Source organism: Zingiber officinale, chromosome 1A, assembly GCF_018446385.1.
Source record: "Zingiber officinale cultivar Zhangliang chromosome 1A, Zo_v1.1, whole genome shotgun sequence".
Lineage (NCBI taxonomy): Eukaryota > Viridiplantae > Streptophyta > Magnoliopsida > Zingiberales > Zingiberaceae > Zingiber > Zingiber officinale.
The window spans coordinates 123,880,624-123,903,406 of record NC_055987.1 but is presented as its reverse complement, the minus strand read 5'-3'; the positions used below and the strand labels follow the sequence as shown (position 1 = coordinate 123,903,406).

The following is a 22,783-nucleotide window of genomic DNA, read 5'->3' as shown; positions in this document are numbered from 1 at the left end:
AATATCAAAACATACGTGTACGTTCATGACATACTCTTGGGCCATTTTCATGAGAAATAACACAATAAATTATGTTACGACTTGGTTCTAATTTGTATCGCAGTACAACTTTAATAATACTCTGACGGTTTTACAAAGTCATGAATCCCCGGAATAGAAATCGAAAACATTAGCATTGATGTTTCCAAACCAAGGAAAAGAGGAACAAATTCTAGTAGAGAAATCAGATTGAAACACCTAATAGGATGCCACAATTGGATCTCAACTCCCAAGCCCCAAGAGCCCTAATGAAGACACCGATGATAAATCAACAGCGCAGATTTACCTAAAATCTGACATCAAGGCATCTCTATCTTTCTGGTGGTTTCTTTCTTCAAAATGATTCCAAACACCTCGATATGTTTTTCCGACAATGGTGTCTGTTTGACCTTTATGTTCAGAAACCTCATCTGGACGTAAAGAATGTTCTTTTGCCATTGGCACAGGATTCCAAGGTTGAACAGTTGGAAGTAAGGAAGGGTTACAAATCAATAGGAAAGTGCCGAAAGGATCCATAGAACAGTACGAATGAATTTGAAAGAGCTGGTTGCATCTATGACGATAAACCGTCATGCCAAAATTGGTGCTTGGGGGCACAATGTAGTCAAGCAATATGACATGAAAGCCAGATTACAAGCAACTTGTGGAAACACTATCAATCATTGTAATTGTGGTTTTCTTGAATCACTATCAGCCTGCACAGAAGTAATGGAACCATATTTAGACTTTACCATTACAAAAAAAAAAAAAAGGCCAAAAACTATCTCCACAAGGGGTTCATATAAACGATAAGAAAGTTGATATTTACTGGTTGATTTGGTAGGTATTGCATCTTTACAGTTTGTAAATGGGTATAGGATAACGAACACTCAACTGATCCTTCTAAAAAATAAAAAACCATCATTAATAGAAGCATTGCCATATTTTTTAGCTATATAATCCTCGACAGAATCAGCTGGTCATGCTATGGACATTTTCTAGCAGGAGAATACATGTTGATGTGGGGAGTATGAGGAGAGCTTCACGTGGACAAGGAGTCCTTTAGGTTTCCGTAGCTTTCCCTTTTCTCCCCTTTTAGGGTTTCCCTCCTCTTCCTTCCCCTTCCCTTCGTCGATGGCTTCCTCCGCAACTCCTCTGTCACCTTCCCTATCCACCCTAGTTCTTGTTGGATTCAAACTAGTCATCACCCCTACCTTTCGTGTCTTCCTTTCATGCCTCAACAACTCCGTCCGTCACCCCTGGTCCGAGCTCACTGATTGCTCCACCTTCTCTTGCCGGGAGTTCTTCTCCGAAGCCACCTCCCGCATCCACAAGAACTTGGTCTCTTTCGCGTCAATTACGCCACAGTGAACGTTGTTGTCCTTGTCGTTTCACTTGTCACCAACCCTTTCTCCCTCCTCTCGGGTCTCGTCATTTTCCTCACCTCTGTTGGATCCATCATCGTCTCCGCCCTCGTGACTGGCGCCGATATAGTCACCGTCCACAGGGCCTTCTGCATCTAGGAGGTTCCTCGACAAGCAAGAGCCCGGAAGTGCCACCAGGCTATTGTCCTTCCTCAGCGGAGCAACCTCATCTGTTGCCTCGACAGTCATCCCCGTACATGTTTGATCCCCAAATATGATAGTTTCTGCTTTCCACCACGGTGGCCAAGCAAAGGTGGAAGTCAATGACCCTCGACTCCCCAAGTTTAGTCTACTCGACTTTGGCATTCGGGGCTTAGCTTTGCCAACTCCTGCAGTACGCTCAACTACGACATCCAAGGATTCAACTCAATTTTTTCTGACTCCTCAAGCTTGGATTCCTCGACTCCTTCAGTTCAGCATATCCTTCTCTTGCCGGGAGTTCTTCTCCGAAGCCACCTCCCGCATCCACAAGAACTTGGTCTCTTTCGCGTCAATTACGCCACAGTGAACGTTGTTGTCCTTGTCGTTTCACTTGTCACCAACCCTTTCTCCCTCCTCTCGGGTCTCGTCATTTTCCTCACCTCTGTTGGATCCATCATCGTCTCCGCCCTCGTGACTGGCGCCGATATAGTCACCGTCCACAGGGCCTTCTGCATCTAGGAGGTTCCTCGACAAGCAAGAGCCCGGAAGTGCCACCAGGCTATTGTCCTTCCTCAGCGGAGCAACCTCATCTGTTGCCTCGACAGTCATCCCCGTACATGTTTGATCCCCAAATATGATAGTTTCTGCTTTCCACCACGGTGGCCAAGCAAAGGTGGAAGTCAATGACCCTCGACTCCCCAAGTTTAGTCTACTCGACTTTGGCATTCGGGGCTTAGCTTTGCCAACTCCTGCAGTACGCTCAACTACGACATCCAAGGATTCAACTCAATTTTTTCTGACTCCTCAAGCTTGGATTCCTCGACTCCTTCAGTTCAGCATATCCTTATACCAGGAACTCGACTTGGCCAGCTTCTACAGCTCAGCTCCTCATCATTCGGTCCCATCGACCGAACCGTCAATCTTCATCCATTCGGCTCCACTGACTCGAAGCTTCTCCCTCCGACTTAATTACTTAGTTGTTCAATAGCATGTGGTACAATACAAGAACTGACATGACACGTGGAACATGGTTGACATAGTGTGATCCCATACGATCTTCTATAGTACAAGACATAGTTGACATAACCCTAGATATGACAACATGACACTTTCTTTACTGTAAATGTGACATCCCACTCCATATTATAAAAGGAGTCCGCTCTCGTGAGCCAAGGTAAGTATATCTTCTACATAAAACTATATACACTCATCTACTATTCATCTTCTCATCTCTCCATCGAAGACTGACTTGACTGTCAGAAAGACCAAGCCAAGACATCCCTAGCCTCCATTCTAACTCTCTTTACAATTTCTTTCTCTCTTTCTAGCTTGGCAATCTTTCCAGGTGGTCAGCTCTCATTGGCGTTCAACGATCTTGTCTACATAGGCGACAGCTCACCTGTCGATCTCAGGCAGCAACACATCTAATTCAAAAGTAAGATGGTCATGTTACCGAGCAACAAAAGTAAGATGACCAAGCTGCCAAACGACAAAAGATGCAAACTAAGTTTCCTACTGTTTGTGATACTGGTATCTTCCTTATTCTAAGATGCTGAAGCTGAGATTTTCAGAAATGCGGCAAGCATGTTCTCACTGGCAGAGTCTTGTCATTTCATTTTAATGTTGCACAAGCACAAACATGATAATTGAGTTCCATGATGATAAGGGAGAAGAAGAGAATAACAAAATTTTCAAAAAGAAAAGGTAGAGATAAAACATGCAAAATTATTCCATGAAACCTAAATTCTAAAGCATAAAAATACTGATGAAATTTCAAGGGGAAAAAAACAACAGGCACAAAAGAGCTTGTTGATTTAACAAAATTTGCAAGACTGGAATTGGCGAATTGTGGAACATAAGTTGCAGGGACTCTGGGGCACTTAAATGAACATGAACTTATGTTTGGTTGAAGTAAGAAAGCACTAGGATCTAGGGCTACAAATAATTTCAGCAAATGACAGATGGATAACTGAACAATGAAAACGATGGCCAATGATGTCAGAGATGATACCTGGACGCCAAAAATCATGGGAGATGTGAGATGCCAATGATCAGAGAAGGGGGAAAAAAAAGGAGTTACATCTAAATGTATGGCTGGTGTCTGAATTCATCTTCGGTCTAGAAATGCGATGCACAATCAAATTTAATTACAAACTTGTATTAGGTGTTTTGACAGTTGGACTTTATTTGTAATGCAGCTGCAGTAGTTACCTATAGCCAATTCCTCTACCGTGTAAAACTACCTGTAGGATAACCTCTTTAGCATAATCAAGAAGGCTCGCCCACATCATAACTGACATAAGTCAGTTGGAGATGGACATCAGAGTAGACAATAAATAAATAAATTCTCATGTTATATTTGGCAAATAGGGCAGACAAAGAATACAAACCGAACTTGTGCTATTCTCAATAGTCACATCAGTCAATTCACTTCAGCTTACAAACTCCTATGTAATCGAAATATTTAGTTATAGTGTTTTCTGAACATTATCAAATGGGAGAGAACATCATAGAGCCATAGCAACGAAAATATAGCTTAACTTTGATTAGTTTTATTTGTCAAATAAGATGGATTGGCAGAATGGTAATGAAGTCTTGACATTCTCAGTAATTGCATTCGTCAACCTCTTCAGCTTATCATTTTTATGCCATTCAAGTAAATAGTTGAAGTTTGCAAAAGTACACTATGTTAACCTAAAATACAAGAAAGCACATTGAGTGATTCCTAACAGGATAAGAATAGACTAACAAGACCGAAGACCAATAAAAACGATAGCTACAACCTAACTGATTGACAAAATAATTAAAAGGCAAAATAGTCATGGAGTGCTAACTCGAGCTAAGTTCCAGTGCCAAGCCTAAAAAAACGAGATTGTAGAAGCTTCTCAATTTTGCTGATGAGTAATGAAACATCAACTCAGGTACTTACATTTCAACATTTCATATGCATGAATGTATTATAAAGGGAAGAAAAAACATATTGGGAATCAAACATAAAATGAAACAAAAGTAATTGCATCTCTAACCTGAAAAAGTTTACTCACAAATGACTTGAGTTTTGGAGATTCAACTACCAAAGATGAGTTACCATTGTAAAGAATCTGTTTCCTGCCCTGCCAAAAGAAATTAAACAACCAAAATTTATGTCTTTTGCACATGTCACAGATACAGTGGGAATATCAGTCATTGAAACTGATTCAATTTATACATGCAACTATACAAGATAGGAAAGTTGGGATATAACAAAAAGACCATGTATTATATATATTCAAAAGAATGAGCACAGTAAAAAATACATATGAAAAACAAGAATCCATAAGTTTTTCTATCACTAAAATCCTAACTAAGTAAAAAATAAAATGATTATAGTATAGATGGTGATAAAGTCAACCATGAAATGATTAAAATTAAATATTTATAGTTTATTTAAGCAAGAGTTTAAAGATACAAGACAATTATCCATGTGTAAGAACTAAGATAAATCGTGGAAAGTAGCAATGCATTGTTGCAAGTAAGATACCAAGTGAAGTCACTTGTAAATTCATGTTTGAAACGAATTACATAAATATGTTGAGAACACCAGTTGAATTTCATTCACATAATCTATACACACCATGATTGTGAAAATTTTTTCGACGTCCAAATTTCCAAGAAGTTCTCACTCATTATATAATAGTAGACAGTTACTTAAAAATGATATTTGCTTACTGTCACTCAATTTGTAAGTAAGAAGTGATGTAGTGCCTTACAAAGAGGATATCAAAAGTTTATTAAGTAGAAAGAGGAAATAACAAGAGATACAGGGGTTCTTTTAAAGGTCCTAACCATGACCAATTTCCCTTAAACACGGTAATAGTTAGTCTATCCCTAAAATAGCTCGATCAAACATGGACAGAAGTTCCTAATTTTCTATGAGTAATAAAAAAAAAAAAAAATCAAATCTATCAACTTAAACCTAATTTTAGAAGGAAACACTAATTCCTAAAAGTTTCTCTCCAATCAGAAGAACTCCACTATGTATACTCTAGAAGACTAGGAAATCTTGATCAAGCTTTCCATGTCAAGCATAAGTGCAAAATGGATCATTGACATTTGCTGTTGGATCTAAAAGAATATTTCTAGTATTATCTGATAAAGATCATCTTTTGTGATCTAAATATAATCTATAAATATTTCTTTTCCAATGGAGTATCATTGAGTGCTTCAAAGGGGAGTTAGCGCCATCTTAGCATTAACTACGCTCTCAACCTAAGGTGATGAATGTGTAGTAGAGGGAAGTGAAGATAACAAAGTTGAAGCACGACCTATTGAAAGACTGACATACAAGGAAAATGAAGTTGCTTAGGTGTTAATTAGGTACAAAAAACTAATGATTTAGGAGTCCAATTTCCCAATTGCTGAATTTTCTTTCAATAATTATATAAACAAATTAATTGGCAAATGTTCTAAGTTGTTCGTGGAACAAAACTTATATAAAGGGGTTCATCTAGATAGGGTTCATCTAGGTAAAAGAGTCTACCTAAACATGTTAACGTTCATGTTTCTATAATTTCTAATTTTTTCATTGCATGCTTATCTAAAGTGTCATTGAGAATTGGATGCATATTCTAATTTCTACATATTATATCGATAATGCTTAGGTGGTGTATTGAAGCAACTAATTGAGAATTAAAAAATTTGGCACATATCTATCATTAAATAACATGCTTCATTCACATAAATAAATTGAAATTAGAATCAAACACTCTTGATAAGTCACCCAGTATGACTTACACTTGAATATTTCGATTGAATAATCATCACTCAAGTCCTTTAGGAAATATTTTACTTGCACATAATTCACCTTTCAACTATATGGACAAGCTCCTGCATACCAAACAATACCATAAAAATATCCAGACAAACACTTACATGCACTATCGTTAATGCAAATTATTTGCTAGTGCATGTTTAATTTCATTTGTAGTTCAACTAGGAAGGTATAAGACCACAAAATGCCATAACACCTCACTGTTATCTTATAAAAGTTATAATAGAGACCAGAAGGTATGAGGCACAAACTCTGATGTAATAAAGGCCAATAATGACATAAAAAAGAATTCTAGAAGAGGAACAACATGAGAAAACTAGGCTGCTTACTGAAAATTTAACACATGACAGGTTTCAAGTTGACACAGGTGCAGATAATACCTCAGTCATGTGTTGTGTCTCTTGAATATCTTCAAAGAGGGAGGAATAATAGGATGGATCATAAACAGAACCTCCCAAAATCTCATCAGAATTGGAGGTCTGCCTAGCTACTTCATTTGTTGGAGGGTTCACAAAGCTATCTCTAACATTATAATCTGCACAGTATGTCGTATTGTCCATTGTTGAAACCCCCAATCTGTACATTTGAACCCATAAAAATGAGGACAAAAACCTCACTGAAAAGCCAATGATTTCCATCAACAATGCAAGTTTGATTGAGAAGACAAATACTGGCCCAAACTTCTGATCGGGATTGAAGTTCCTATAGAATGTAACAATGCACAAAAGAAATAGTGAATGCCCATAACATAATGTATAAAGCATGTGGGTAATAAAAGCTTCAGGCAAATAAATTTAGAACAAATAAATTTGGAGGTCAATCAATAACCCATATGTAATCATGCAAGATAGTTGAAATGGCAACAACCAAGAATGACAATATATAGTTCAAAATGAATTCATGCAGTATAAGCAATAAGAATGATAGGAGATACTTGGTTTTGTCATCATGCTACCTTGAGTTGCAAATCTCATGGTGTGCCATCACATGGTGTCATATGTACATTCAACTCACTCCATCTCACTTGCTAATCAATTGAATGGACAACTGATCAAGAATTATAAGAAACATAATTAAATTCAAGTCACTAAGTGGCTTACGGTCCTTTCAAGACAATTTGGCTTCTTGGTTTTATCCTAGCTATTTAGGTCTTCCTCTTGTAGACAGAAGCCCTTAAGAAGCAGTTACATCAAAAATAGTCACTTACTTTTTATCAACCTTACTTGATCCTCTCCCTGTATATTGCTCACTTTCAAGATTTAACAGTGAAGATGCCTTCTTACGTTGTGAACCCCATTTGTATTTTCTATATTCCATTTAACATTCCACTTCAACAGTTAGCCTCCGAAGAAGACTAAAGTTACACTAGATGCAACTCAGCCATGCAACAGATAGTTGAATGCATCTTCTCTGTACTCAACGAATAGTGCAATCTTCATCTAATTTCACATTTAACACACCTATTGCAGACTGCTATTACCACCTACAAGCATGACTGCTAAAAAGATTCATCAGGATCTCACCATATAGTGTGCGAGAAAAACATGAACCAGGCAATGTCAAGAACAATAGAGAAGAAGAGAAGCACAGCATAAGTCCTTCCCAGGCTCTGGCTACTGCTCTCAATTGCAACGAGCGCAAAGAGGGCCACCACCAGATTGATCAGCAAAACGCCATTGAACAATGCGCCAAGCGATCCCACCAGAGCGCAACCGATCTAGTATTGCAACATGTACATTAGAACGTCTCACATCATCCGTTCCAACCCCATTCTGAAAAGACCCCCTTGCATATTAACCTAATCAAGTCCTACCTCAAAAAAACGACCACAAAAACGACGGCGGGTAGCAAGATGGCTTACCTGGATGTAGATGAGAACAACAGCGACGAATTGCAGGCAGTCGTAGTCGCGAAGCCAGGATCGAATTCTTGATCCGAGGTACGGAGAAGACCAGCGCATCATAAAAGAGGAACTTCTCGGGAACGCGAGGTTTCAAGGATCGGATCTAACACCGAAGAAGCAGCTGAAATGAACAATTCTTCCAGAAAATTGAGCGAATCGGCTCTCCTCTCCTCTCTTCTCTTCTCTTCTCTTAAATTCCTTTTGGTTCGTTGGTGGAATCGAACGCTCGATGGATCGGAATCATAAGTCATCGACTTCCGGAAACAAAAAGATCAAAACTCTTAAAACTAGCAATTTCCCCCCCGCAACTAACTATTTAATTCAATCTAACCTCTAATTTGCTTCATTCGACAAATCCAATAATCACTATCCAGATTCACAAAAAACGTAAATAAAATATTATTGGGGGGCAAGAAGCAAACTACAAGCATACTGTATTTCAATATTATAAATCTTTTATTGAGTGGATATATTTAGTTAAAATTGGGGTTCAATTTATTCCAATTTAACTTAAAATAATTAAGTCAGATATTTTTAATTTATCATCAAAAAAATACTTTCTTTTTGCCATAATTATTCAATTGCAATCTTTTTTTAACTTAAAACCAGTGCAATTTTCCCAATATGGCATTAATCTTGACCGTTAAAATGAAAACGGCTCGGATTTAAAAAATTGGGATCGAACGGTTATATAAGGAGCTTCACGCATTTGCGGGTGAGGTGCTCTTCATTCGATCCTCTTTTTTTTTCCACTTCTTTTTCCTATCAAAATGCAAACTAACCGCCATAGGATGGCAACGGTCTCACGACCCGACCGACGTCTTCACGTACGCAGAAACGAACCGGGGTACGTACGGGAGAAATAACCGGGGCCCGCGGCCAATTTGGGTCGTAGATGCATTTATGCGGGCGGTCACCCGCATCGCATGGACGAAGAACCAAATACAAGGATTCCCCCTTCGGTTCGCGCTCGCAGTGAGGCGATGGCTAGCCGGCGAAGAAATAGCGTGCCGTGGTCGAGTACCTCCGACGATTTCCGTCCGTTCCCCGGGGAATCGCAGCCGACCCCCGCCGCCTCCTCTTCCTATGCAGTTGTCCAGAGCGGGCTCGCTCGCCAGAGACATTCACTGGTTCGTCCGCCCCGATCTTTCTTTCTCCCAATCTGTTCTCGCTCTGTGCTTTTCGGCGATTTAGGATTGCTTTTGTTGCTCTGATCCATTTACCTGATCGCAATGTGTTTCTTAGACGATCGATTCGATTTTTCCTCTTCCTTTTTTTTTTTCAATGACGTGTTTTCGTTTTTTCGCCCTTTTTGCTGGAAAACTCTGAGAACCCGTTTGATCTTATGAATAACTTTCGATCTCTGATGGTGAATTTCTTTAAAAAATTAGAATCTAGAGGAAATGCTTAGGGCTGGACCTTCAATCAGGCAGATCGAGAGATTTTTCTTACCTTAATCTACACGAACAACTTCATCATCATGGATCCATGCTATTTGAAGCGACGAAGTATGCTTCAACAATGCATGCAATTAGGCACTAGTTTATCGATTGATTAGATGCAAATGAACAACAAAATAACGTGAACAATATGTGTTTTGCGCTAATGAATTCAGCTTTTGCTTAACCAGTTCAATATTGGTATTACATTTGGCAGTCTAAGTTCTAGCACATCTTAATAGTATGTGTATTAATTGAACTATCTAATTATGTTCTTCGGTTTCATGACATTAAATGACTGCTAATCGGATGTTAATCAAACATCGAATTCCTAATGGTCTTGCTTTAACCTCCTATAATTTGCTAGGGTTACGATACAATCCAAGAAACAAGGGAGCTGCAAGTAAAAGGGAAACCTGGAACCCTTGATGTATCGAGTCAATATACAAAAACAAAGGTCCCGACCAATCTCTCCCACAATCCGGCTGGCTACGAGGTCCAACTGAAGGCTTCTCGCGACGTAAGGTGACAACTGTGTATCGCTTGGTTTGCATAACATAACAATTTTACTCTCGCTAACTAGTATACTCATCTCATATAACACTGGTTTGGAGCCACTGACTGTGCACAACAAAGCATATGGTCAAGCATCTCATCTCAAAGTACCTCTGCTAAAATTAAGACATTTGTTTGAAATCTCCACTCTTTGAGATGGATCATAATGTTTTTACCTAAATGGTCCTGGGGCAGGATTGAGCTGACTAGTACGAGACATAGTTACTATCATAGGAAAGGGTCGAATTTTGATAAAATCAAGAAAAAAATCCTCCTGCACTGATCAACTATAACTTCTCAATTTATCTTCTCACGGATGACCATGAGACCGACCATGTGGGACCATTGGAATGATAGATTTCACCTTTTACTACCACAATATTATTGTGTTGGTCGATGTCTTCCTTTTCATCATTTTTGAATGTGGCATCTACTTTGATAAGATTGGATCAGAGAACTTGAGCAATTGTTTATTTGGAGATTTCATATTTTATATGAAGAGCAGACTCTTCTTCATTCTTGTAGGTTGCCAATGCAATGACTGCTAAGGCCAAGATTCTTCTGCTAGAACTAAAGACTGTCAAGGAAGAATTAGCTTTCGCAAAGGAAAGATGCGCTAAGCTTGACGAGGAGAACCAGACCTTGAGGGAAAGTTGTCAGAAAGGAGACGCCCCAGCCGACGAAGACCTGGTTCGTTGCTCTTTTGCTGCATTGATTTGTCCAACAAGCCCTAAACTTTCTTGGAGTTGAATGTGTGGCAATGCAGATTCGACTCCAGTTGGAGGCATTATTGGCTGAGAAATCTAAGCTAGCAAATGAGAACGACATTACCGCACGGGAGAACATGTTCCTCAGGGAGATGGTGGAATACCATCAACTCACTAACCAGGGTATCCTCTACTTGGATGATAGCAACGAAGAAGAAGAAGACGACTACTCAGACCTTGTTGATAAATTGACCTTTTCTCCATCACAAGCAGATTATGAAGTACCTTCCCACGACCTTTCGAGTTCCCAGGTAACTAAACTAGCACCAGGAAGCTCATCACCCTCTGCCTCACTCGGCCGTATTGCACACACAAATTTCGGTCCATCTTCTGCTGTTGATGGTTCAATTCAGTGGCATCCCATCTCGCAATAGCGCCTGCTCAAGTAGTTAGTTCCGAACCTTGTGTTCCTGCTTGTGCAGGCAGCCACGCAGGTTGATTTTGTTCATTCCTCTCCTCTGTACTTTGTTTTATCCTTTATTCTAAATATTTATATAACAGCAGCAATTATGTGGAACCAGATCATGTACTTCATTTAGATGTGTAAAAGAACTCAAACTACCAATCTTACTAAACCGCATCATCAATTAAGAGAAGTCACTAATTTCACTCTAAAATTGATTTAAAATCCCATGATTGCTTATATCGGGATGTCTATATTTAAGTATATTTTTTAAACAGGGGATCAAACAATACATTTGATTGACATGAATACTTATTGCATTCTTGGATGTTTCGTTCCATAGATATTTCCTTCGTGATATTATTTTCTCTCGATATTTTACAATATTCTCTAATGAATTAAAATTGCTACCGCGAACCAAAAGAATGCATTTATTTGACTGAATAACTATTTGTTCCTTACCAACTCCTCTACTGAATTCACAATGCTAATAAATCTGACTTGAACAATAGAAGAAATATAAATTCCACATGACCATCAAATTCTGAAGTTTTACATGCAACAAGCAAGCAGAAAGTCATGTAATGGTTTAGCTAAGCTATATCCTTATTATTGACAAGGGCTCTTAGTACCCATATTATAAGCAGAAGCAAAGAGCAAGAAAGGAATTGAAGTACAAAAGATTATTATGCAAATTAGATGGTCATCTTGTGTGAGATCGCTTCCTGCAATCAAGAAACTCGAAGCAGTCAGTAAAAAAAAGGGGGGTAGCTCCCAATACAGAACTTAAGCACAAATTCAACTAAAGAATGCATACAAAGATCAGGCAGAAAGAAATGAGTTCGGTTGAGAATGAGACAGATTTATGTTCCTTATACGGAAGGAACGGTTTCGAACTCATTTCCATGGAAACCCCTTCTGGCCTAAAAATTTCCACCCAAAAGTGAGGGGAAACAAATTCTTTCTGCAGAAAGCCAGGGGAAATGTCTTTTTTTTTCTCCCCTCTTTTCAATTAGCTTTTATCTCCTCTTGGCTCATAACCTAGATGACGCATCCCCACAACCCAACCCTTCTCTCCTCTCACAATATATGAGGCTTGGTTACATCGAGGCCCAATTGACATTCAGTACTCACTCGCCAACCTCGCCAAAAGGCTCCTAACACCATGAATCAATTTGGCTGACATCATTATCTAGGAGGCTCTACGACAGCATTGGCAGTAACATCCATAAATTTGACTGGTGTTCGTATAGTGTAGGAGGCTTAGCATAACACCATCGATGGCGTCATCAATTTGGTTAGCATCGATGTCAAGTCTTGAGTGGCTCAGTGATAACATTGGCAACAGCGTCATTAAACACAGGAGACTGATCGAGCATTCCATTCATGCAAATGAATAGGTTAATTGTGGTCAAGCATTTTGATGGTTGTTGCCAGCGATTGAGCATTTGAATGAGATGATTAAGGAAGACGGGGAATCCAAGAAATTTTCTAATCTTCTTATCTTTTTCCCTTCTTTTTTTTTTTCCTTTCCACCGTCAAAGTAATAATGGATAATGGAAACAAAAGCCCACCCAGTTCCATTTCTTTTGCTTCACAAAAGGTATAGAGGACCTAAGGGTGGATGTATGAATCTAAGAGCCTTTTTTACTTGGATAGAAAACTTTAAAAAATTTCACGCTTCCTACCGTTGACACAGATAATAAGAAAAATGAAAAGGTGAAAGGATGAGATATCGCGCCAACCCATCCATTTTGATTCCATACAGATTGAGCATAAACTAATTCTCATTCTCATCAAAATATGTACCCTATGACTCCTTACAAAACCATACTTGTCCATAACTCCTAGCAAAATAATACCCATTTGATTCCAACACGCTAGTTAACCTCACAAGAGTTGGAATTGCAAGCATTAAACGTCATCATCAAGCCCTAATGTTGAACTGTTGAGGGTGTCCAGTGGGTTAAGCGCTCTCAGTGGACTAGACAGGCTGACTGGGTTTGGTATCAGGCTAATCTGGTCAGGTCCATCTTGTAGAGTGGTCAAAGTGGATTGGCAATCCGGTTAGGTAGTTCAAACAAGTCGAGCGCGAATCAGGTGGGTTAAGCGAGCCTAATAAACCAACCAAACTAAGCGAATTGAGTGAGCTGAATAAACTGAGCATCTTGGACGAGTTGAGCAATGCAGTAGTTATTTCGCTTCATTTCTACCCATTATCTGACATTGACATTAATGCTAATCCCACATCCATTAGAAAACATTGAGCATGTGTTTCTCTTATATGTTTGTAGCAGCTATATTAAGGATAAAACCAAACTTTTACTGAACTTAATACAATCATCAGAATGATGCTGCCAAATACACAAAGATGATGAAGCTACACACTCAAGCTGACTATCTTTATAGTTAATCTTTCAAAATTAAAATAATAAGCTGCAGAAAGATCTAAGATGTAATGAAACATCTGGAACAGAGTTTTTTTCCTTCTTTTTTTGGCACATTCAGAGAAAGGAATAGAAAAAGTGAATATGGAATCTCTTATTCAAAACGAGATAACTTGATTCAACTCCGATGCAACTTGCTAGAGGTATTAGACCTAGTTTTTTTTTTATTTAACTTCTTGGTTATTGCACAAACAGGAAAACACAACAGAGGTTAAAAAAAACAATTCAGAGATGAAAGATTAACATCCTCTCAAACAAGATCTAGAAATTTTCAAGGTAACGACTAAAACATCTAAGATGTTGTCCAACAATTCTCATAACTGGTTACATATTTGATAATCAGAATAAGTTAAGGAAATAAATTCCATCCTCTCATTCTTCATGCACCCCTAATCCCTCTTGTGGCTAACACTCTTGAATCAGACATAGACACCTTCATTGACCAACCATTAAAAAATTAGAAACATTATTCATACACCTACATCCATACTTGTACTCGGATACTATGTACTTGAGTCCAAGTAACAGAAGATTCATCCCACCAATATTCAGACAACACTAGACCTTGTTTTGTTAGTTAGTACTTACTAGATAGTACTAATAGACACTGAGTCATTTGCGTAAAATTTGCTTTTGAATATAGTTCCAATTTTCCTCCTGAATCCAAATCCAACTTTTTCAAACTTTTATAGTTCACCATTGTGTCTGCAACCAATCAAATCCCTTATCGCAAGGGTAAATCCTAGTTGAGTACTACTACTAACGTATGAAGCATATTAACGGATCTGGAATTAGGATAGCTACAACCGTCCAAATTCCATTACACAAAATCGAACTACCTTGACAGATCAAATTAGAATTATGATAAACAAAACACACACCTAATTTGCAGCGTTGCTGTGCTGTTCCATGATCTTCTTGTCCCTCCTCTCCATCGCCACATCCCAACCGTCGTTACCGACATGCTTCGGCTGCAACTCGATCGGCGAGAGAAACAACCTCATCTACCAGACCAACACAAAAGTAGAATGAAAAAAAAAACCCCCCGAGATCTCACCCTCCCATGGACGGCCTTGTGGATGTAGTACTGCCCGTTTCCCATCACGCAGAGCATCACGCCGATGATTCCCAGCGGAAGGATGGCCTCCAACCAAAATAATTTGGCCATTGCAAGGCAACGAACTGAGGATCCCAGAAATTTCCGACCGAACCCTAACGAAGAGCAACGCAGAGCTGCCCGTTTGTCCAGCGCCTGGCACCCTTTTAATTCTATCGGCAATGGATCCAGCCCAGATTTAGATGGGCCGGAATTGTAGGCCTATTGTGATTAACTGTGTTTGCTCTTGTTTGTATACTACTTCTACCCCACAAAACAAGGATGGATGTATCCCCCGTCAACATAACAATGCGGGATGGATTATCTATTATTAGCCCTTTTCGATTTATTTGATGGATGATAAAATTTTTTTATAAGGTCAAGTTAATCATTCATAGAATTAATCGATATAAATTAAATACTTGAAATCAACTATTAAAAATAATAAAATAATAATAAGGAAAAAATACCTTTAACCTTTTTTTATTTTCTATCAAATAGTATTTTGCTCCATTGAATTTAAAAAATAACATTTAACCCCCTTTGACCAGTCAAATGTGATTACGTATATTTTTAGAGTCGGCTCTTTGATTATTGATTAGTTTAATTGATAGTGTAAATAAGGAGAAAAATATACATAAAATGATAAAAAAAAATACAGAAACATCCAGTGATGGTGCCCTTCATCAGTTGTTCGAATTTGTGATTGATGTCGATTTGTTGATGCGCCCGTTCTAAATGTTCTACAAAGCAAAGCTTGTCAACTGAGGGTTGGTATTGTTGGTTTTACCTTCTTTAACGGTCAAGTCAGTGATAAACTAAGATATGAGGCTCGCGTGCACAAATGAGAAAGTAAACGAGCTTGAAGAATATGAAAAACATTTAACTTCGCATAAGAAAAGAAAATTATATATTCACTTTTTTTTTGTGGAATCTTATATAATCGTAGACAGGGACGAATCTAAAATATTAAATTTAGGAGTAAATGAAGAAAATAATTATTATACATTGTATTCAAAAGCAGCGTAGCCGGGATGATAAAATATATATTTTAAACTACATAATTTTATTTTATTCGTATAATTAAGTATTAATCTTTATATATTATTGAAAGTTATATACAATTTATTGATTTTAATTAGTAAATCAATAGTTATGCACATATTGAAAATATCAATTAAGGCCTTGAATGGTCTAAAATTAGTTTAGATATCAACAGAGGAAAGAGAAATAGACGGAAATCAATAAATTTAATACTTCATCTTAAGATTATCAAAAAAAAAAAATATCAAAAAGATAAGGACATAATTATCTTTTACAATTTTTTACAATTTTTTTCACATTTGACTTTGGTCAAAGAGGGTTAAATATTATTTTTGAAATATAGGGAGGCAACATGCTATGTGATAGAAAATAAAGAGGGTTAAAAGTATTTTTACTAATAATAATAATAATAAAGACTTATTTTTGGCATTTAGGGTGTCGATCACAATGGAGTACTTCGGACAATTGGTGGCAACAATGACTTCAATGATTAGGAGATTGTATCTAGAGATGGGGTCAAAAATAAAGTCTAGTTTAGTCAAACTTCATGTTATACACGTTTGATGCGGTGATGAAGAGGGGCCCCACCAATGGACCAAAGTAGAAGAAAAGCGGTCGATGTGGAGGTCAAAGTCAGGATAGTCAAAAGCCTATGCTTCTAATTCTAAAGCAAACTAATTGAGCCAAGCGGCGATATTAACTATTTGGTCGGTCGTGCCCATCCGGCTGTGATGAAGCATGTCCGAACGGTCGCTCTCTAAAAGCATGCGCCTGAGGATAATAGACAAACATCAACCCTCTTGAGTCACTTCATTCGAGCAGGAAGCATGACCGATCGAACACAAGGCAGCCTTCGTCAACAATGCAGCCGAATGGAAAGAAAGACAATAGCTTTGCTCAGTATGTCCGGACGGGGACTACCCGGCCGAGCGGTGATCGGTCAGCCTCGTGTGGATCTTCTAACTATCTTATCGTATCCTTTTGGGAGTTTGTGCCACTGACAGCAAAGCATGTTTAGTAGACAAATCGTACTTTAGAAACTTTCAGACTATCATATCAAAGAGTTGCATGGTTGTTTAAGGAATGGTGTCAGAGACATTTTTTTAACTTGTCTTTTCCTAGAATGCCTAGGAAAACATACCTACACTTTGAGATGCATGCATGAACATCACAGTGACGCTATAAAAGGGGTTCCTATCTACAGGCGGAGGTATGCACAACTTCATTTTCTATACACTTTTGCTATAGTTCTCCATTTTTCTACTCACCGAAAACTGACTTGAGCATCAGAAGGTCATCGCCAAGAACCCCTTCCTAGCTTGGCACTAATACCTCTTGTGCTGCAGGTATACTTGGAGTCCTCACCTCGTCAACTTTCCAGCCATATCCCTAGCTCACCATCATCTTCATTTTCAGACATGATCATATTTGGGGCCGTTTGTAGGAAAACTACCTGTAGCTAAAACACAATGATGGAGGACGCTAGATGACTCACCAAAGTGACGTTAACACCAGAAGAACTGGAAATGCTAATACAAGCATGAGCGACAAAGATGTTGGAGCAGTAGTAGGCAAAGGCCGATTGGCGAGCGAATGAGCCCGCGGTGTTGGCGATAGGACAACAAGCAGATCATAAAGGTTGAGAGGAAAATCCTGCCATCCGCAAGCCAAACAATAGGTCGAATGGCACATTTGGAGACGCATCGAATACATCGATCCCTTATCACTGAGCGTTGTTCTGCATCCCTTCGGAGGAATAAGGCCGAGCGGAGAGGGCACAAGGATCCTCCACGGATGATGCATCCGTTCGGGATGAGTGAAAGGGAAAAGGACTTAGGCTCGATGATTCCCCCAAAAGGATAAATAGACAGTTCTCTAAGGAGATCTTGGATAATCAATTGCCGCGACACTATGAGCCATTAATGATCAGAGAGTACCCCGAGGACTATCTGATCAAATTCGATAACATGGCCACTCTCCATTATAGGATCGAAAGAGTGTGATAGAGAGAGGGGGGGGGGGTGAATATCGCTCTTTTAAAAACTCTTTTCTTTTCATAACAACTCGTAAAACAAATAACAAAGCGGCAGTAGAAAATAATACAAAAGACTCGAGTGGTTACTTAGTTCGGAACCTACGTTGACTCCTATTCTAAGACCCGCGATCCTTGATCACACTGTTGAGCAATTCACTAAAACTCTTTTTTCCGAAAACCTCGGAGAGAAGCAGTGCGTACAATGAAATAAGTAAGATAGTAACAACCTACTATCTTACTAGTAAATAAGTACAATGCAAGCTAATAAAAATATATCGACAGAAGAATAGAGATATAGCTTGTCGACTCTTCTTGAAGTAGTAGCTTGCTTATGAAGATGAATAGTCGTAGCATGAACAACAACCTGCATAGAGATAAACTTCAAACAGATGTGTCACTGAGCCTCGGACCTCGAGCTCTTTTTATAAGAATGGTCGATGTTCGGTCGACCGATCCTTGGGTTCAGTCGACCGAACCCGCTCCATGCCTTCTTTGCTGAGATTCGATTCTCGGGCATTAATGATGTTTAATGGTTCGGTCAATCGATCCCTTTGTTCGGTCGACCGAACGGTGAGTTTACCCCGTTTATCGAGATTCTTCATTAATGCACCATTAATGTCTTTATTGTTCGGTCGACTGATCCCTTGGTTCAGTTGACCGATCAAGCAGTCATCCTTCTTTGCTTTGGCTCGATCTGATCTGTGCTAAGTCATTAGGGTTTGGTTGACTGATCCCCTGGATCAGTCGACCGAGCCCTGGATTAGTCGATCGATCATGCATTGATCAGATTCTGCCTTCATCTGATCTGTGGTCTGAGTCAAGCTGGTTCGGTCGATTGATCCCTACATTCGATCGACCGATCAGGCCGAGCCTGCAACACAGAGTTAAACAGAATATTTCTGCAACATAAATGTTAGCACAGTAATATATATAATGCATGAGTAATATTAGACAGTAGAACTGTTTTGATCTCAACTTGGAAACCTTCCCGGTTTCTTCAGTTGGATCAACAACTTTAGGTTGTTTCTTTCAAGAACACAACCTTACTGTCGCTCTTCCAGTTACATACCTTAACTTACTTGTTAAACATTGGTCCTTCAGACCTGTTTAGACTTTGCTTGCTCAGTGTCTGATCACCTGATCCACTAAGACTTTTCCTGCAATACTACATTAGCCAACAATAATAATAGTAATACAGAATACTATAGTAAATCTAAACTTAGATTTACCAAGATCCGCTGGTCTAGTCGACCGTGCCCAGTCGACTGGAAATTATCCGATCAACCTTGATTGGAATTCACTCCTCCAAGACTTCTCGTTACCTAAGGTTATCTCCCCCTAGGATTTTCTCCATCTGGCTTCATTCATCATAACCTAAGGTTATCACCCCCTAGGGTTTTCTCCACTTGATTTCACTCACCAAGACTCAGTATTCTGCTACCCAGGGATCAGATCCTCTAGACCTATCGAATCCACCTAACTTCCACTATTTATTGAGATTTCCTTTATGTAGCCTGCAACTAGGACTTCCCTTGCATAACCAAGACTTAGTATTCGGCTACCTAAGGATCAGGTCCTCTAAACCTATCGAATCCACCTGCCTTCCATGATCTACCAAGTGTTCCCTTGCCTAACCTACAACTAGGACTTTCCATGATCAAGCTCTATTAAACATACTTAAACATATTTGTTGGACATTAAAACCTTGGAGGTCGATTGCACCAACATCCATCAGTACACCGACGAAGTCAAATGCCAAGTGTTCCTCACCATGCTCTCTGGATCAACACAGAGGTGGTTTAGGCGATTGCCGATCAAATCTATATGCAGCTTCAAAGACTTCTGAGTGGCATTCCTGCAGCACTTTGCAAGCAGTTGCCTCCATTAGAAGACAAATGCCAACTTGTTCACGGTTAAGCAGGGCCCAAGGAGGTATTACGGGCCTACATCAAAAGGTTTAACAAAGTGGCTATGAAGGTCCCATCAGCCACTCCAGAAATCCTAGTAAGTTGTTTCTCCCAAGGACTTGTAGAAGGCGAGTTCTTTCACTCGCTCATCCGGAGGCCCCCGCGAGACTTCAACCACTTGCTTGGTGGGCTACCGAGTACATTAATGTAGAGGAAGCCCAAGCAGCCTAGAGGAGGGAAGTGATCCCCGAGCTAGCCACCGTTACGGAGCGCCGAGCAGCCCATACTTACCAACCACCAAAGGGGCCCGAGCGGGAGTGGACAACCACAGTTAGAGCCTCATACACATGCGGTCCAACATGTGGAAGCAAAGAGGACGAGGTTTCCAGAAGGTCGACCATGGTGTTGGTTAGTTCTAGGAAAACGTACCGGTTCCACTGTACAAAATTTTTTTGTACAAGTGTCGAACCTTTCCTTAAATAACCTATTGTGTTCTTTAGAAGTTAAATTGGGAATCACAGACAAAACTTAACATCATTAATTCCAAATTTAACTTATCTGTTCTTAATGGTTTAGATTTGAATCGCAAGCGGAACTTAACACTATTGATTCAAATCCACCTATGTTATTAATTCAATTAAATATTAATTTCCAAAATTGGCTTCCAGGATTGCATGGCGAGGCATATGACCTTCTTGGATATGGGAGAAACCACCACCGCCTAGACAAAGTCTTTTAAAGAAAACTAATATTTAATTTTCTTAAATAACTCTAGGTTAACCAAAAAGAACAATCGAATCACAAATTCGAAAAAGAAGAAAACACAAACTCGAAAAAACTAATTCGAAAAACTAGATCTAATGCCTCTTGTATTTGGAATTCTTACAAAAAGAAATAACTAGCATGATGCGGAAAATAATTGCTAATTATACCTTCTCTTTGTATGCTAATGACCACGAGATCTTCTGCCGTATTCCTCGCCTCGCCTTGGACGTCGTGTGCGTGACGATCCTCCAAGATGAACACCACCCAAAAGCTTTCTTCCTCTTCCTCTAAAATCCGACCACCACTACCACCAAGGAAAAGAGAGCAAAGGGAAAGGAAGAAGAGAGAGGGCCGACCACCAAGAGATTCTCCAAGCAAGAGAATAAGAGTTGTGTCTCATGAAGCCTCCTCACCCCTTCTTTTATATTAGTTGCCCAAGGCAAATAAGGGAAGAATTTTCACAAAAATTAAAATCTTCCTCTAGTTTTTCCTTTTTCCTTTTAATTTTCCTTTTCTTTCCTTTTAATTGAATCAATCACCAAATCAATTTGGATGATGATTTTATTATTTTTGTTTTGGCCAGCCACCTTACTTGGGCACCAAGCAAGGGTGGCCGACCCCCATAAGAGGAAAGGAATATTATTTTTTATAAAATTCTACAAGAAGAAAAACTCTTATAAAATTTTACAAGCTCTCTTCCTAAAGTAGGAGTTAAAAAAGGAAAGTTCTATAAATTAAAACTATGTTTTAAAATTTAAAACTTCTCTTATAAAATTTCCTTTTTTAACATGGTGATAGAAAATTTAAATTTTAAAACTTATCCTCCTTTTTTCTTAAACTATGAGGATAGTTAAAAAAGGAAAGTTTTAAAATCTTTTAAACTTTCTTTTAAAACATGTGGCCTAATTTAAATAAGGGAAGTTTTAAAAATTAAGATATCTCTTTTGAAACTTACAGTTTTCTATAAAGAGAAGATTTTAAAAATTCAAAACAACCCTCCTTGTTTAAACTATTGTGGCCGACCCCTACTAGTTTGTTCATCAAACAATAGGGCCAACCCTCATGGAAGAGGATGTGGCCGGCCCTTGCTTGGTCACCAAGCATTGGATCAGCCCCTCTTCTTGGACACCAAGAAGAGCCTTACATTTGGATAGACTTGAGGCTATAATGAGACTACGACAAGGACTTAGAGGAGAATTGGTTTTGGCCTTCCGATGAGCTTGAGTATCCTATGTTCGCCCCGAACACACAACTCAAGTTCATCGATAATAACTCATTCCACTAGAGAGTTATTATCGCACTACCGCACCAATCCCAAATTACATTATGGACTCCTTCTTATCATGAGTGTGTTAGTCTCCCTATGTTTAAGATAACGAATGCCCACTAATTAAGTAAGTTACTGACAACTCACTTAATTAATATCTAGCTCCAAGAGTAGTATCACTCAACTTTATTGTTATGTCAGACTAAGTCCACCTGCAGGGTTTAACATGACAATCTTTATGAGCTCCTCTTGAGGACATTCTCAACCTAGATAACTAGGACACAGATTCCTTCTATAATCAACAACACACACTATAAGTAATATCATTTCCCAACTTATCAGGCATATTGATTTATCAAGCTAAACCTCACCTTTTGATAAGTCAAAGAAATAAATATTAAATATATGTGCTTGTTATTATATTAGGATTAAGAGCACACACTTCCATAATAACTAAAGTCTAGTTCTTTTATTAAGTCAGTACAAAAAGAACTTACCTAAAATGGTCCTACTCAATACACTTAGAGAGTACCAGTGTAATTTATTAGTCAAGATAAACTAATACTTAATTACACTACAACACTATTCTAATGGTTTGTTCCTTTCCATCTTAGTTGTGAGCAACTATTTATAATTTATAAAGAACCGATAACATGATTTTCTGAGTGTGACACCACACTCCATGTTATCTACTATATAAATTAATTGAACAATTACATTAAACAAATAAATGTAGATATTGACCAAATGTTATTCTTTTAT

General features: G+C 38.7%; 3 protein-coding genes across 6 annotated transcripts; 1 reads left to right on the top strand and 2 right to left on the bottom strand.

Annotated features, from left to right (window-relative positions):
* Window positions 1–79: 79 nt before the first annotated feature.
* Window positions 80–8,586, bottom strand: LOC122030393. 4 transcript variants are annotated; one of them, XR_006125411.1, is made up of 6 exons: window positions 8,255–8,586; window positions 7,917–8,110; window positions 6,774–7,095; window positions 6,357–6,449; window positions 4,610–4,696; window positions 683–734 (listed from the first exon to the last, which is right to left on the bottom strand). XR_006125411.1 is itself a non-coding variant. In XM_042589601.1 (5 exons), exons 1-5 carry the CDS (start codon window positions 8,354–8,356, stop codon window positions 699–701), a joined length of 741 nt encoding a protein of 246 aa, XP_042445535.1. In that variant the 5' UTR covers window positions 8,357–8,585; the 3' UTR covers window positions 80–698. The 4 variants fall into 4 exon arrangements, 1 of the variants encoding a protein (XP_042445535.1); XR_006125412.1 differs by having other exon boundaries at window positions 684–734; window positions 4,610–4,691; XR_006125413.1 differs by lacking the exon at window positions 6,357–6,449 and having other exon boundaries at window positions 80–734; window positions 4,610–4,691; window positions 8,255–8,585.
* A 1,529-nt stretch (window positions 8,587–10,115) lies between these two features.
* LOC122009659 lies at window positions 10,116–11,571 on the top strand. The gene is made up of 3 exons (XM_042565915.1): window positions 10,116–10,260; window positions 10,816–10,980; window positions 11,057–11,571. Exons 2-3 carry the CDS (start codon window positions 10,828–10,830, stop codon window positions 11,429–11,431), a joined length of 528 nt encoding a protein of 175 aa, XP_042421849.1. The 5' UTR covers window positions 10,116–10,260; window positions 10,816–10,827; the 3' UTR covers window positions 11,432–11,571.
* A 386-nt stretch (window positions 11,572–11,957) lies between these two features.
* On the bottom strand, window positions 11,958–15,160 carry LOC122030375 (NADH dehydrogenase [ubiquinone] 1 alpha subcomplex subunit 1-like). Its single transcript, XM_042589584.1, has 3 exons — window positions 14,965–15,160; window positions 14,789–14,878; window positions 11,958–12,185 (listed from the first exon to the last, which is right to left on the bottom strand). The coding sequence occupies exons 1-2, from the start codon at window positions 15,073–15,075 to the stop codon at window positions 14,789–14,791; spliced, it is 201 nt and encodes a 66-aa protein (XP_042445518.1). The 5' UTR covers window positions 15,076–15,160; the 3' UTR covers window positions 11,958–12,185.
* Between the last annotated feature and the right edge of the window lie 7,623 nt (window positions 15,161–22,783).

Excerpts from the sequence above, each read along its gene's own strand:
- LOC122030393 (XM_042589601.1), bottom strand. The coding sequence starts at position 8,356 with ATGATGCGCTGGTCTTCTCCGTACCTCGGATCAAGAATTCGATCCTGG. Across the intron at positions 8,111-8,254 it reads TTGTTCTCATCTACATCCAG|ATCGGTTGCGCTCTGGTGGG; the intron begins GTAAGCCATCTT and ends TTGCAATACTAG. Across the intron at positions 735-4,609 it reads TTGTGAGTAAACTTTTTCAG|GCTGATAGTGATTCAAGAAA; the intron begins GTTAGAGATGCA and ends ACTTCTGTGCAG.
- LOC122009659 (XM_042565915.1), top strand. The coding sequence starts at position 10,828 with ATGACTGCTAAGGCCAAGATTCTTCTGCTAGAACTAAAGACTGTCAAG. Across the intron at positions 10,981-11,056 it reads CCCCAGCCGACGAAGACCTG|ATTCGACTCCAGTTGGAGGC; the intron begins GTTCGTTGCTCT and ends GTGGCAATGCAG.
- LOC122030375 (XM_042589584.1), bottom strand. The coding sequence starts at position 15,075 with ATGGCCAAATTATTTTGGTTGGAGGCCATCCTTCCGCTGGGAATCATC. Across the intron at positions 14,879-14,964 it reads ACAAGGCCGTCCATGGGAGG|CCGAAGCATGTCGGTAACGA; the intron begins GTGAGATCTCGG and ends ATCGAGTTGCAG.